The following is a 15,105-nucleotide window of genomic DNA, read 5'->3' as shown; positions in this document are numbered from 1 at the left end:
TCTGGTTTGACACAGTCTCTGTCCCACATGGAACTCACACTCTTAATCCCCATTTTACAGATGAGGTAACTGGGTTTCCCTTGTATATCTCTGCAAGTTGCCCATCTGGATGGGCAGGTGAGCCAACCTCAGCTGGAGGAAGCAACGGGAACTAGTTTCCCGGGGCTAGCTCAGGCCCCAGTTCTGTAGGCCCAGGCGTAATTCCAGCTGACCGGGTACCAAGGGGCAGAGCACAAACTGGATGCCATGCTCCACTCCAGAAACATGCTCTGATTTTCCCTTCTTTCCTCCCTTTTCCACTGCTGCACTTGCTTGGTGTTCTAGCCATCCCCTACTGCTGGAGGTGTGAATGAATATGGCTAATCAAAATAAAGTTATTGTGGAGAGGGGTACCTATACTTTGCCTGGGATCCCTATGGTTTTCTATTGGTTTGTAGTGGATAGATGATGGGAATGAGACCCAGTAGGTCATGGGTTCTTATCCCAATTCCACCACTTGTCTGCTGTGTGACCTCGGGTAAGTCACTTCACTTTTCTGGGCCTCAGTTACCTCATCTAGAAAATAAGGATGGAGACTGTGAGTCCCATGTGGGACAGGGAGTGTGTCCAACCTGATAAACCTGTGTCTACCCCAGTGCTTAATACAGTGCCTGGCACATATAAGTGCTTAACAGATGCCACAATTATTATTATTGTTGCTATTTTCAATTTGATCCTTATCCTCTAGATTGAAAGCTTGTTATGGGCAGGGAACGTATCTGCTAATTCTGTGGTATAGTGAGCTGTTGATGTTTCCTTTTGGTATGGGGCAAGGAGAGCAAATACAGAAGCAAATGCCAAGAATGAAGAAGGAGAGAAGAACTGGACAGTTGGTGTCTGGCAGTGAGAAGAGGCCTTCTCCCTCCCTCCAGAAGGGCCAGCAGTGGGACTAGTGGGCTGAGTAGCAGTGTGGTCTCTTGGAAACAGCCCAGCCCAACCACCTGCCTGATGCGTAACCTTGGACAGTTCACTTAACTTCTCTATGCCTCAGTTTCCTCATCTGCCAATGGAATGAAATGTCAGTTCTTCCTTCCCCTTAAACTGAGAGCCCCACATGGGACAGGAACTGTGTCTGTCCTGATTATCTTGCATCTATCCAAGTGCTCAGGACAGTGCTTGGCTCTTAGCGAGTGCTCACCAGATATTGTTATTATTGGTCGAGGACTCCCAAGGTGGGAATCTTGTGGCTGAGAATTGGAATGGATCTTCAGGGCCAGAGATCACAGGAACAGGATCGAAACCCTAACTAAGCCATTTTTGGCCGGGCTTTTCCTTGAGACCTAATTTGCCCCCAGCTGTTTCAGAAGCCTGTAAGGTCACGGTGAGCAGGGAGCAGGGTTACAACTCTGTTGTATTGTACTTTCTCAACTTAGTGCAGTTCTCTGCAAACAGTAAACTCTCAGTAAATACCGCTGATTGATTGAGTGACTGTGGCTTTGGGGAAAGAGAGAGCGAGCATAGGACAGGAAGTGAACAAGTCAGGGGACCTCTTGTCTTGTCTTATGCCGTTGAGTCATTTCCAACCCATAGCAACATCACAGATACATCTTTTCCAGATGGCCCTACTCTCCATCTGCAATTGTTCTAGTAGTGTATCCATAGAGCTTTCTTGGTCAAAATATGGAAGTGATTTACCATTGCCTTCTTCCATGCAGTAAACTTGAGTCTTCGCCATCAACTCTCTCCCATGCTGCTGCTGCCCAGCATGGGTGAGTTTTGACTTGTAGCAGATTGCCTTCCATTCACCTGTCACTGACATACCCTACGAATGGAATGAGTAGGCCTCTGCTTGACTCTCCCTCCCGTAGCCAAGACTGGTAGAGTACTGGAAATTCTCCAGGTGCAACCCTGAGAGGGATTTGGGAGACCCAGGTCCTAATCCCAGACCTGGTGTACAACCTTGGGGAAGCCACTTAACCTCTCTGGCCCTCCATTTCCTCCTCTATAAAACAGTGATAAGATAATAATAATGATGGTATTTGTTAAGCACTTACTATGTGCAAAGCACTGTTCTAAGCACTGGGGGGATACAAGGTGATCAGGTTGTCCCATTTGGGGCTCACGGTCTTAATCCCCATTTTACAGATGAGGTAACTGAGGCACAGAGAAGTTAAGTGACTTGCCCAAAGTCACACAGCTGACAATTAGCAGAGCTGGGATATGAACCATTGTAGTATTTGTTAAGCGCTTACTGTAAGGCCAAGCACTGAGGTAGATGCAGGATAATTAGGTCCCACTGGGGGCTCACAACATAAGTAGGCAGTGTGGGGGAAACAGGCATTGAATCCCCATTTTGCAGGTGAGGGAACTAAGGCACAGAGACTCAATCAGTCAATGGTATTTATTGAGAGAAATTAAGTGACTTGCTCAAGATCATACAGCAGGTAATTGGCAGAGCTGGGATTAGACCCCAGGGCTTCTGACTCCCAAGCCCGTGCTCTTTCCACTAGGCCACACTGATACCTGCTCACAGTCCTCCCTCTTGCACTGTGAACCCCATGCGAGGTCCAAGGCTGGGCCCAATTTGGTTGTCTTACTGTACTTCAATGTGTAGCCATGTAGTGCGCTCTTAATAAATGACATTTTTATCATTCAAAGATAAGTGTTTCAGTAGTAGGGTACGTCAGTCAGTCCCTGCAGCAGTGATTTGGGTAGGGTGAGGGGACCTAGGCATGAAGGAGGCCTGGGAGTGCTGAGGGGGGAGTTGGGGGATGTTACCCCGAGAGGAGGAGAGGATGTGCCCCCTCCTTCTTCTCCCCCTCCTCCCCCTCCCCATCCCCCCTGCCTTACCTCCTTCCTCTCCCCACAGCACCTGTATACATGTATATATGTTTGTAGGCATTTATTACCCTATTTATGTATTTATTTTATTTGTACATATTTATTCTCTTTATTTTATTTTGTTGATATGTTTGGTTTTGTTCCGTCTCCCCCTTTTAAACTGTGAGCCCACTGTTGGGTAGGGACCGTCTCTATATGTGCCAACTTGTACTTCCCAAGCGCTTAGTACAGTGCTCTGCACACAGTAAGCGCGCAATAAATACGATTGAATGAATGAATGAATGAATGAGACAAGCTATTCAGGGAAGGCTGCCTGGAGGGGTGGGATTAGAAGGGTTTAGAGGGTGGGGAGAGCTGTGGTCAAATGGTCAGAGGCAGGGTAATTTTTTTTAATGGTATTTGCTAAGAGCTTACTGTGTGCCAAACACTGTACTAAGCTATGGGGTAGATACATGATCATCAGGTTGACACAGTTCCTTGTCCCACAGGGGGCACACAGTCTAAGTAGGATAGAGTAGGATTTACTCCCCATTTTACAGGTGAGGAAACAGTGGCTCAGACAAGTGAAGTTACTTACTCAAGGCAGCAGGCAGGTGGCCAAACTGGGATTAGAACCCAGATTCTCTGATTCCTAGGTGTGTGCTCTTTCCTCTAGTCTGTAAACTCGTTGTGAGCAGGGGGTGTGTCTGTATTGTTATATTGTACTCTCTCAAGCACTTAGTACACTGTTCTGCATCCAGTAAGCACTCAATAAATACTATTGACTGACCGACTGACTCTTTCCACTAGGCTACGCTGTTCTCATTTCTCCTAGACTTCGTTCTGTGCTGCATTTTCTTGCCTTGCTGCAGGGCCGTTCAGTCTCACAGTCCTCTAATCGGGGCTTCTTCGGTCATTGTCTCCCTGCGGGGTCTGGTAAAACCCTCACCGAGTTCTCCTGAGGATCCTCGGGGCCAGCACTCCTCCATGTCTCCCACTTATCCTGCGGGGCTTGCTCCCCTGGACTGTTCCCAGACCTGCAGGCTGGCATCGAGCTGGCCCCCAGTGACATCTGTTCTTGGTTAACTCTCCCGGCCTTGACATTTCTAACGGATCCCCTTGCCTTCGCAGTGTCTTAGACGATGAGAGCAGCAACCTGCGGCAGCAGAAACTCGACCGGCAGGTGAGTATTGGGGGGCTGATTTGGGTTCCTGGCTGGGAAGGTGAGAGGCTGGGAGATCCCTGCCTCAGCCCCATAGCCCACCCCTGCATCCCAGAGACCCCTCCCACCCCCAGAGTGGGGCCAGGCCAGCTGTGGTGTGGTCATTTTGGAGGGACAGGCCCACAGTGGTGGGTGGGGGATTAGGGGGTCAGCTGGGGCCTAGCTCACGGTGGGCCACCGGCCCTGCCCACCCATCAAGCGGTCTTTCTTGCTTCTCCCCTCCCCTGCTCACCCCCCTGGTAGCGGGCACTACTCGAGCAGAAGCAGAAGAAGAAGCGCCAGGAACCCCTCATGGTTCAGTCCAACGCGGACAGCAGGGCCAGAGCCCGCCGGGCCAAGCAGTCGGAGGAGCAAGCCCCCCTGGTGGAGTCCTACCTCAACAGTAACAGCAGCGCTGTCTTCCACGGTGAGGAGGCCCCCCCTTTGGCCTGCCCGGGCAACATCCATTTGTCGTCTTCTCAATGCTGGGGCCTCAATTCCCCCTGGAGCCCCCTGCGTCCCCAGGGTGGGGCCCTGGGCAGATGGCGGGAGACTGGGAAGTGGGGCGGGGACAACCCAAGCCGAGAGCATCCCCTGGGATTCCAAGCTGGTCTCTCAGGTGAATGGCAGGGAGATTGGGAAGAGGGGCAGGGAGGGCCATCGGGGACCCCCTGATTCTATCAGCATCTCTGCTGTTCAGTGAGCAGGAGGGAATCAATAAGCTCCCAGCCTTTCAGGTGCTGCCGTGTCACAAAGGAATTTGAAGTTCACACCTAGTTTGTCTGGAGAGTGGATAGGTGTGAGCTTAGGGGATGGCTCCAGTGCTCCCTCAATCCAGTGCTCCCCAAGTCCCAGTAGCCTGGGAGAGTGACCTAGTTGAGGGCAGCTGGGGAGCCCCAGGCATAAAAGGGGGGCCATGAAGGAGGAAGCCCTTCATCCCACAGGGCCCAGGATAGCTCTGGGGAAATGTGCCAATAACAGCCACTCTGCGTCCAGAGGACCTGCCCTGACTGATTCCTGGGGTACCAGATGTAGAGCGAGGAGGGAGGTCAAAAGGTCATTGAGTCCTATCATCCGGGTTCAGAGAGGTGCATGTCAGGGTTTTTTCAAATGAAACCCGGCCTGTCTAAGCTGACTGCCTGCAGGGGGCGGGGAGGGAGGGGGGAGGGAGGGAGAGAGAGAGAGAGAGAGAGAGAGAGAGAGAGAGAGAGAGAGAGAGAGTGTGTGTGTGTGTGTGTGTGTGTGTGTGTGTTCTTCCTTGGCTGGGGTATATTTCATAGACACTGTGTGCATGCCTGAGGTTATGCACACATTGGTGTCCACCTGTGAGCTGAATGGAGGCACGCATACTGGGCCCTTTGCACATGAGCATTGAGACCCATGAAGAATTTAGGCCTGTGTGGGCTGAATGGTGAGCAGATATCCAATAGAATTAGTAGACATGATCCCAGCTCACAAGGAGTTTACATGTCACCTTGTTAGTCTTACTTCCTAAGTGCCTAGTACAGTGCACCTGACTAAGAGGGTGATGAATAAATGCTACTTCCACTACTATGCAGGATGAGGAGAAGAAAGAACTAAAGGATTCTGGGACCTGAAGTCCTTTTGTGCTTCTGCTGGAGGGGGGGTGGGGGTCAGAACTTACTGTTTTGGGTGGGGGCTGGGGTCTTAACTGGCAAGGGGTTTGGGGGGGAGATGAGCCCCTGGATGCTGCTGAGCCTGCTGCTGCCCTGGGACCCTACCCAGTTCTCACTGCTCTCCTCTCTGTCTCTCCCTCTTTCTGTTTCTCTGTGTCATGTTTGGTGTGATGTGGTCTCTGTCTTATCTGTGCTCTCTGCTGTCTGGCTTGGCCCTGTCTCTGTGCTGAGCAGTGCAGGAGGCTGAGCAGGAAGACATAAAGGTGGGAGTGGAGCCCCCAGCACCCAAGTCGGCCAAGAGAGCCAAGGCGGCGGCAGCAGTGGCCGGGGCCGGGGCAGCCGGAGATCAGACTGGCGGAGCCAAGAAGGACAAAAAGGGGAAGCACAAAGGTTAGGCCCGCCTGCCCCCATCCCCTAAGTCCCACCCCATGCCCTACTGGCCGCAGGACCGTACTCTGGCCGGGAGCGGAAGGACAAGGCCTGGTTCCCCGGGGGCTTGGTGGGCCTGGGGCCAGGCTGAGCTGCGGAGTGTCAGGTGTCCCTTTGCGACTTTGACGGGCGTGGGGTGGAGAGCAGAGGAAGGGGTGGAGGTCGGGGAAGACGAGGGGATGTCGCAGGATGGGAGAGCTGGAGCAGGCTGGGTGGCTCTGCCTCTCCGGAGTCTTGGGAGCTGGTTGGGACGGGCTTGGCCAGTGTTCGATTAGGCACTGGGTTGGTCAGCCCGGGCCAAGGTAACAGTAACTGAGTCACAATACTGCCATAGCCTCCTCTTCTCCCCTCCTCCTCCTCCTCGTCCTCCTTCCCCCCCTTCTTCTCCTTCCCTTCCTCCTCCTCCTCTTTCCCCTCCTCCTCTTCTCCTCCCTTCCTCCTCCTCTTTCGCCTCCTCCTCTTCTCCTCCCTTCCTCCTCCTCTTCCACCTTCCCCCTTTTCTTCCCTCCCCCTTCCTTTCCACCTCCTCTTCTTTCCCCTTCTCCCACTCCTCCTGCTCCTCCTCTTCCTCTGGCTCCCTCCCCTCCCACTCTTTTCCTTCCTCCTCCATTTTTCCCATCCCCCTCCTCTTTTTTCTTCTCACTCTCCTCCTCCTTTTCCTCTTCCTTCTCCTCTTCTTCATCCTCCTGGCAGCTAGGTCTGGGTTTGACCCCCGTCCCCACGCTGCTGCAGAGGACCAGGGGGCTGCCCAGGGCTAGAAGAAGAGGTCCATGAGGGGGAAATTAGGGCGTTGGTGGGATGTATGATCATGGCTGTTCTGGACAAGCTCTGGGGTGGATGCAGTTTAAGGCAGGGTGTCCCCATTCTGAAGCCCTAAGTGGATACCCTGCAGCTGCCTCCCCTCAGAAGGGGACGTTGATGGACCCCACTATGGTAATAATAATAACTATGCTATCGTGCCAGGCACTGTACTAAGCCCTGGGTTGGTTACAAGCAAATTGAGTTGGACACAGTCCCTCTTCCACATTGGACTCACAATCTCAATCCCCATTTTACAGATGAGGGAACTGAGGTCCAGAGAAGTGAAGTGACTTGCCCAGCTCACCCAGCAGACAACTGTCGGAGCTGGGATTAGAGCCCATGACCTTCCGACTCTCAGGCTCGGGCTCTATTCACTACACCATGCTGCTTCTCACTTTTGGTGACACTCCCTTCTCCTCCCACCATCCACTGGAAGCTGGGCAGTTCCTGGTATACAAGGCATGATTTGAGGCCAAATAGCAGCAGGGACCCTTTATGAGGGGAAAATTTCTGCCACTGATGACACCCCAGTGGGTAGGGGGTGGGGCCTCCAGAAGGGATCCCAATCTTGGGGGTTTATGTGAAGGACGTGGGATGAATGACCTGTACGCCCACAAAGCCGTGGCACTACGTGGCTCCCAGTGGGCCTTGCCTCTCTGGCCCCGGGAATGGGGACACTCGGTGTTGGGACACCCATGCGACCTCTGACCTCTCCCCCCAGCCTCCTCGGCCTAATAGCCGATTGTTCGCCAGCCCAGGCCCAAGCTGAGAAGCCACCTCTTGGGATCCCAGGGGGCTACTGACCATGGGGTTAGCATGCAGCACAGCCTAGTGGATAGTGCATGGCTCTGGAAGGCAGAAGGACTTGGGTTCGAATTCTCCGCTTCTTTTCTGCTGTATGACCTTGGGCAAGTCACTTCTGTGTGCCTCCGTTACCTCATCTCTAAAATGGGGATTAAAACTGGGATCCCCATGTTGGACATGGACTGTGGCCAGTCCGATTGGCCTCTATCTATCCCAGTGCTTCGTACAGTGTCTGGTACATAGTAAGTACTTAACAAATACCATAGGAAAAAAAAATTTCCATTCCTACATTCCTGTCCCCCATAGCCCCAGGCAGGGTTTCACCCTGAGGACTGCAAAGTGAGAAATACTATCCGGGCAGCTCCTCTGGGCTGAGGGAGTTGGTTTTGGAAGAAAGAAACATCACTGGGACCACTTTTGTGGGCTGAGGGAGTTGGAAGTTTACAGAAGGGAACACCATTGAGGCAGCTTCTCGAACAATAATAATAACTGTGGTATTTGTTAAGCACTTACAATGTGCCAGGCACTGTTCTAAGCACTGAGGTTGATACAAGGTAATCAGTTTGGGCACAGTCCTTGTCCCACTTAGGGCTCACATTCTTAATTAATTTATTTTACTTGTGCATATCTATTCTATTTATTTTATTTTGTTAACATGTTTTGTTTTGTTCTCTGTCTCCCCCTTCTAGATTGTGAGCCCACTGTTGTGTAGGGACCGTCTCTGTATGTTGCCAACTTGTATTTCCGAAGCACTTAGTACAGTGCTCTGCACACAGTAAGCACTCAATAAATACGATTGATTGATTGATTGATTAATCCCTATTTTACAGATGAGAGAACTGTGGCACAGAGAAGTGAACTGACTTGCCCAAGGTTACAGAGCAGACAAATCGCCGAGCTGGGATTAGAACCCAGGTCCTTCTGATTTGCAGGCCCGTGCTCTATCCACTAAGCCACACTGCTTTCTCTGATGATAAAGTTAGTATCTGAAGGAGGAAAAACATAGAGCTGCTTCTTTGGGACAAGAAAGTTGGGAGTCTGTAGGAGGGAAGAGCACGGGGACAGTGGGCTCCTCAGTGTTCACCAAATCCAGTTCTTGGACAGGCCTGTCCCTTATTTCCCTGGGCTGGGGGGTGACTGCTGGCTGTCCACCCTTAACTTACCTGCTGGGCCCCAGGGGCCAGGGCTGTGGGGAGCCCCTCGACCTTCAGGTTTGGGGTGTTGGCTGCACCCTGAGTAGAAACAGGATGAGACCCCTCTCCCCCTCACTTGCTTCTTGCTTTGCTTGGAGGCAGCTGTGGCCTGCCGTGAGGAGTGTCCGGGCCTGGGGGAAAGCTGCTTTTATCTGGAAAAATTACTTTTCCTGTGACCCAGGATGTGTTCCGATGCATATGTGTTTTGGCAGGAAATACCAGCATGTGAGCTGCCTTGTCTGTATGTTTGCGACAGAGTGTGGGTTGACACGGATTCATTAACTGGCTCAGTGAGGCCTAAATGCCCATTGGCCCAAACCATCTGGGTTTTTCAGATCAAGTTCAGTGTGTGTACAATTTAGGCCAAAAAGTGGTTTGGGACAGGGATGCTAAATGTTCCGGACACTTGGCAGGTATGGCCCCACTCAAGGGATTTTCCCAGCTCCACAGCTCGTGGTAATTTTAGAGTAAAGCAAGCAGGCCAACCTAGGAGCCACTGAGTGCAGTTTCCTTGCTAAGTTGGAACACGATTGCCATTTGCTTCTATCTTGTTGCTTAATTTTTTTTCTGTCTAATTGCATCCTCCCCACCCCCCGGGGAAACAGATGATGGAATTAACAGGAATTGTTCTCACTTGTCTGGGTCTGACAGGGAATCTTGTGTTCTGATCCCACATCCTTCCACCTGGGGCATTCAGAGTGGAGAGTTGAGCCCCCTTCAGCCGTCCCCTGCCCAGCAAGCAGGGTTAGGATTTCCCTTCTAAACTCTGTGACCCTCCAGCCTGGTGTCGGGTCCACTTCCCTCCGGGCATTGCCTGTGTCAGGATTTCTCCAGATCTTTGGAGAAAGATGGCAACCTGCCCGAGCCTCAGAGAAGCAGAAAACAAGAGGCAGCGTGACCTAGTGGATACAGCACGGGCCTAGGAGTCAGAAAGACCTGGGTTTTAATTCCGGCTCAGCCACTTGTCTGCTGTGTGAACTTGGGCTAGTCACTTCACATCTCTGGGCCTCAGTTACCTCATCTGTAAAATGATGATGATGATGATGGTATTCATGAAGTGCTTACTATGTGTCAAGCACTGTTCTAAGGCCTGGGGTAGATTCAAATTAATCAGGTTGGACACAGTCCATTTCCCATGTGGGGCTCACAGTCTTAATCCCTATTTTACTGATGAGGGAACTGAAGCACATAAAAGTGAAGTGTGTTGCCCAAAACAGCAGAGAAGTGGCAGAGCTGGGACTAGAACCCAGGTCCTTCTGACCCCCAGGCCTGTGCTCATTCCACTAGGCCATGTTGCTTTCCCACAGAATTATATCTGTTTGAGCCCTCTGTAGGACAGGGACTGCATCTGACCTGATTAACTTGTATCTATCCTAGTGCTTAGTACAGTGCCTACCACATAGTAACTGCTTAACAAATACTATTTAAAAAACAAAATAAAAACAAAATCCCTGGCTGTTGGCTTCCAAGCTGTCTATGTACTCTCTTCTTCTGATGTAGAGGCAGTCTTCTCCTTTTACTCCCTAGCTCCCATCCCTTTGCCCCTTCCAAAGTCACCTTCTCACTGTGCCTCACTCTCTACTTCCCCATCTCCGACTGCTAGGCCACCCATTCCCCTTGCCTGGAACTCTCTCCCGTTTCCTATTGGCCAGATCACAGCTCGCCCCATCTAAAGCCCACGTGAAATCTCATATCCTCCAGGAAACCCTCCCTGGCGGTGTCATCCATCAGCCACTTCTGCATTTGTGTGTACCTGACCATTCTTACCAATCCATCAGTCGGTGGTATTTATTGAGCACAAACTGTGTGGCACTGTGGTAAGCACTGGGGAGAGTACAGTACGCTAGGGAGAGTACAGTACTGCCGAGTTGGAAGACACATTCCCTGCCCACAATGCGCTCACAGTCCAAAGTGGGAGACAGACATTAAAATAAACAGCAATTCACATCTACTCAGTCCTCTTATAACGTGGGGTCATCTTCTGGCAAAAAACCCGCATTGAGGAACTCTGGCACTGTAACATTCATTGGGTTGGGTGCTACAAACATACACACAAATCTATTCTTCCAGGACTCAGCACATGGTGTCTAAGTGGGCTCATGTGGGTGGATAAAAGTTCCCCATTTTGTAACATTCCAGCCAAAACGTGGAGTCAGAATGCACCCTGGAGGAACTGAGGTCACTCAACTTAGTCATTTTCTTTCCCATTCCCTAGTTTTTTCCAAAACTTTGTGTCTGTCCATCTCCCCCATTAGATTAATCAATCAATTGTAGTTTTTGAGCACTTACTGAGTGCAGAGCACTGTACTAAGCACTTGGGCATGTACAATACAGCAGAGTGGGTAGACATGTTCCTTGCCCACAGTGAGCGTACAGTCTAGAGGGGGAGACAGATATTGATATAAATGAATTAATTATGGAAATGGACTTAAGTGCTGTGAGCATTATGCTGTGAAGGAGGGGACTGTGACTTTTAGTTCTGTTGGATATTCTGTAGCACATAGTACAGTTCTGAGGCACAGGAAGCGCTCAGTAAATGTTACTGATATGATTAACAGAACAGGTATGGGTGACATCCACTCAATCATCCACAACATAAATAGAGCTCCCACTAGAGGCATCGCACTTGACTTATTGCTACAAAGAGTGTGAAAGGAAGAAGCCAAGTGGCCTAGTGGATAGAGCAAGGGCCTGGAATCAGAAAGACCTAGGTTCTAATCCCAGCTCCGCCATTTGCTGTGTGACCTTGGACAAGTCACTTCACTTCTCTTTGTCCCAGTTTCCTCATCTGTAAAAGGAGGATTGAGATTGTGAGCCCTTTGAGACAGGGACCGTGTCTAACCTGATTAGCTTGAAACTACCCCAGCACTCAGAACTGTGCCTGGCACGTAGTAAGCACTTAACAAATACCACAAAAAAAGGCACAGACACAGTTCCCAAAGGAAGTTAATTTAGTAGTGTCATGGAATTCTGCTACCTGGGCAGTACTTCCTCCTTTCCTGTCTCCACTTCACCCATCCTCCCTGTTTCCCCTAAAACAGGTCTAAAATTGCTGAGCCCCAAAGACACACCTGTACCGAGTTCCCAGAGGACCCCACAGGGGTTGTAGTCTGGCTCCCGTTCCCATTGGCCACCCTGCCCTGGGGTGGTCCACAGACCCTGCTGCCAGCTGGAGGCCCGGGCCACCAGGAAGGGGCAGAGGGTCCCCGGGAGCCTGTGGGTGGGTCGGCCGGCGTCAGCGGCTCTCGTATGTCCGACAGGCATCGATGGGCCGGCCACCGCATTCCAGGACGAGGGGCAGGAGGCCGGAAGCCGCGTCCACAGCCTCAGCCATGATGAGGAAGAGGAGAGCACGGCCATTGGGGCCGGCCAGCAGCAGCAGCAGGAGCAGAGCAAGCAGGACCTCCAAGTGACAATGCAGAAGAAGGGTGAGTGGCCAGCACCCCACCCCCTACTCCGAGGCCCATGGCCCCGCCTTCTTTTCTGGGCAGACTGCTTCTATGACAGGACCCGGAGGTCATCCTAGTCATCCCTCTGCCACCAGCCCTGCGTAGGCAGAGGGTGATTTCTGTGGAGGAGGAGACCCCATTCCTGCTGGGTCAGGCCGCCTCCTCGCCTCCCTGGGGATGTATTGGTAATCTCAGATATCGCTTGACTGGGGAGATGCTGCATGCACACACAAATTTTCTCTCTCTCTCTCTCTCTCTCTCTCTCTCTCACACACACACACACACACACACACACACACACACACACACACACACACACACACACACACACACCCTCCCCCACCCCCATATCCAACCCCCAGGCTAGGTGGGGGCAGGGGGAGGGACCAAGTGTCTTGGAGCTTTGTGCATTAGAGTGCCCCTACCAGCCAGGGCAGGACAGGGGGGCTCTTTCCTCCATCTCTGGAGACATTGGGCAGAAGCAGGAGGAGGTTTGAAGCAGCGTGGCTCAATGGAAAGAGCCCGGGCTTGGGAGTCAGAGGTCATCGGTTCAAATCCCGACTCCGCCAGTTGTCAGCTGTGTGACTTTGGGCAAGTCACTTAACTTCTCTGGGCCTCAGTTACCTCCTCTATAAAATGGGGATTAGGACTATGAGCCCCACGTGAAACAACCCGATTACCTTGTATCTACCCTAGGGCTTAGAACAGTGCTTTGCACATAGTAAGTGCTTAACAAATGCCATCATTATTATGATTATTATTTGAAGGCCACAGGGACAGTGTGGGAGCAGCAGAGGCAGGGACCTTGGAGGCTAGGGCAGAGAGCAGGATGCGTCCCAGCCCAAAGACAGACTTCTCTGCTGGGTGAAGGAAGAAGGAAGCGGAAGCCAAGCCGCAGAAAGTTCACAGGAGCCCAGAAGGAGACTCCAAGGGAGGCCACTCCTTAGCGTGGGAGGTCCCCAAAACTCCATCTCCTCCAGGAAGCCCTCCCTGATTAGAATGGAGCAAGTTGCAGAACCCACTTACCCCAACACAACCAACCCGGTTTCCTTTATCCCCCCTCCCCACCCCCGCCGCAGGCTTGGGGACCCCGAAGGCCTGTTGTGTGGCTACTGATTCTGTGAGATTTCTAGCTCCTAGGTTTGAGGGGACAGGGCCTGTCTCTGGTTGTGGGGGTCACTGTTTGGTGAGGCGTTGGCCCACCCAGTGGTGGAGCAACTACCTCTGGCACGAGGAAGAACCAATTGCCAGCCCCAGTCTGGGCACTGACCCACGGGGTCTGCCCTGAGAGGAGGAGGTCCCAGCCCCATTTGCTTCGTGAAGGGTAATGGAGGTCACTGGGATGGCCTTCTTTCAGGAGAAAATCAGGGCTCAGCCAGGGCTCTTGGGAGATCTTGGAGCCGATTCAGATCCTGTTCCAAACAAGAAACGGGTGGTGGTGGAGATGGGTGGTGGTGGGCGTTGTGTGTCTGTTTATTGTTGTGTTGTACTCTCACAAGCCTTCAGTACAGTGCTCTGCATTCATTCATTCATTCATTCATTCATTCAGTCGTATTTATTGAGCGCTTACTGTGTACAGAGCACTTTACTAAGCGCTTGGGAGAGTACAAGTCGGCAACATATAGAGACGGTCCCTACCCAACAACGGGCTCACAGTCTAGAAGGGGGAGACAGACAATAAAACAAAACATGTAGACAGGTGTCAAAACTGTCAGAATAAATAGAATTATAGCTATATGCACATCATTAATAAAATAGAGTAGTAAATATGTACAAGTAAAATAAATAGAGTAATAAATATGTACAAATATATACAAGTGCTGTGGGGAGGGGCAGGGGGTAGGGCAGAGGGGGGCAATGGGGAGAAGAGGAAAAAGGGGGCTCAGTCTGGGAAGGCCTCCTGGAGGAGGTGAGCTCTTAGTAGGACTTTGAAGGGAGGAAGAGAGTTAGTTTGGCGTATGTGTGGAGGGAGGACATTCCAGGCCAGGGGAAGGACGTGGGCCAGGGGTCACACACAGTAAGCACTCAATAAATACGACTGAATGAAGAGCGATTGCTGAGCCAAGCCCAGCCTGTCCCAGGTTCTGCAGGGTCCATGACGAGTGTGAGATGGTAGGGGGTTTCAATGATGATGATGATGGAAAGGCCCAAGTTGGAGACCCTGCTCCCTCCCCAGCGGCTTTCGGGGGGTAACGGGCTCTCCCTGCCTCCTGGAGGTGGGAGCGGAGAGGCAGGAGCTGGGAGTGGGACCGAGGAAGCGGAATGGGTGGATTTTGTTCCGCGCACTCATCCCCCATCCATGGCCTAGTGGATGGAGCATGGGCCTCGGAGTCAGAAGGACTTGGGTTCTCATCCCGGCTCTGCCACTTTTCTGCTGCGTCACCTGAGGCAAGTCACTTCACTTTTCTGTGCCTCAGTGACCTCATCTATAAAATGGGGATTAGGACTGTGAACTCTATGTTGGATGTGGACTGTGTCCAACCTGATTAACTTGGTGTACTTCCCAAGCACTTAGTACAGTGCTCTGCATACAGTAAGCACTGAATAAATATGTTTGAATGAATGAATCTACCCCAGTACTTAGAAAAGTGCCTGGCCCACATTGTGTTTGACAAGTACCTTTAACAAACAAACACCCGTTTCCCAGGTATCTCCAGCAGCATCAACTTCGATGAAGAGGAGGATGAGGAGGATGAAGACAGTTCCAGCTCCTCCCAGTTGAACAGTAACACCCGCCCGGGCTCAGCTGCAAGCAAGAAGTCCAGCAAGGTGAGGCTTCCTGGTGGGGGCTG

At 51.7% G+C, this 15,105-nt stretch overlaps 1 protein-coding gene across 5 annotated transcripts in view; it reads left to right on the top strand.

The window, feature by feature from the left end:
* The window catches only part of TUB (TUB bipartite transcription factor), a 145,187-nt gene that overhangs the window by 108,342 nt on the left and 21,740 nt on the right, over window positions 1-15,105 (top strand). For all 5 annotated transcript variants that reach the window (XM_038764317.1, XM_038764315.1, XM_038764316.1 and 2 more), the window contains 5 exons: window positions 3,931-3,982; window positions 4,265-4,427; window positions 5,872-6,027; window positions 12,125-12,292; window positions 14,961-15,082. In XM_038764317.1, coding sequence (XP_038620245.1) covers window positions 3,931-3,982; window positions 4,265-4,427; window positions 5,872-6,027; window positions 12,125-12,292; window positions 14,961-15,082 — 661 coding nt within the window. The remainder of the gene's footprint in view (window positions 1-3,930; window positions 3,983-4,264; window positions 4,428-5,871; window positions 6,028-12,124; window positions 12,293-14,960; window positions 15,083-15,105) is intronic.

The sequence above is a fragment of the Tachyglossus aculeatus genome, chromosome 22, assembly GCF_015852505.1.
Source record: "Tachyglossus aculeatus isolate mTacAcu1 chromosome 22, mTacAcu1.pri, whole genome shotgun sequence".
Taxonomy (NCBI): Eukaryota; Metazoa; Chordata; class Mammalia; order Monotremata; family Tachyglossidae; genus Tachyglossus; species Tachyglossus aculeatus.
The sequence above is the reverse complement of the archived record's forward strand: the minus strand, read 5'-3'. Positions and strand labels throughout refer to the sequence as shown.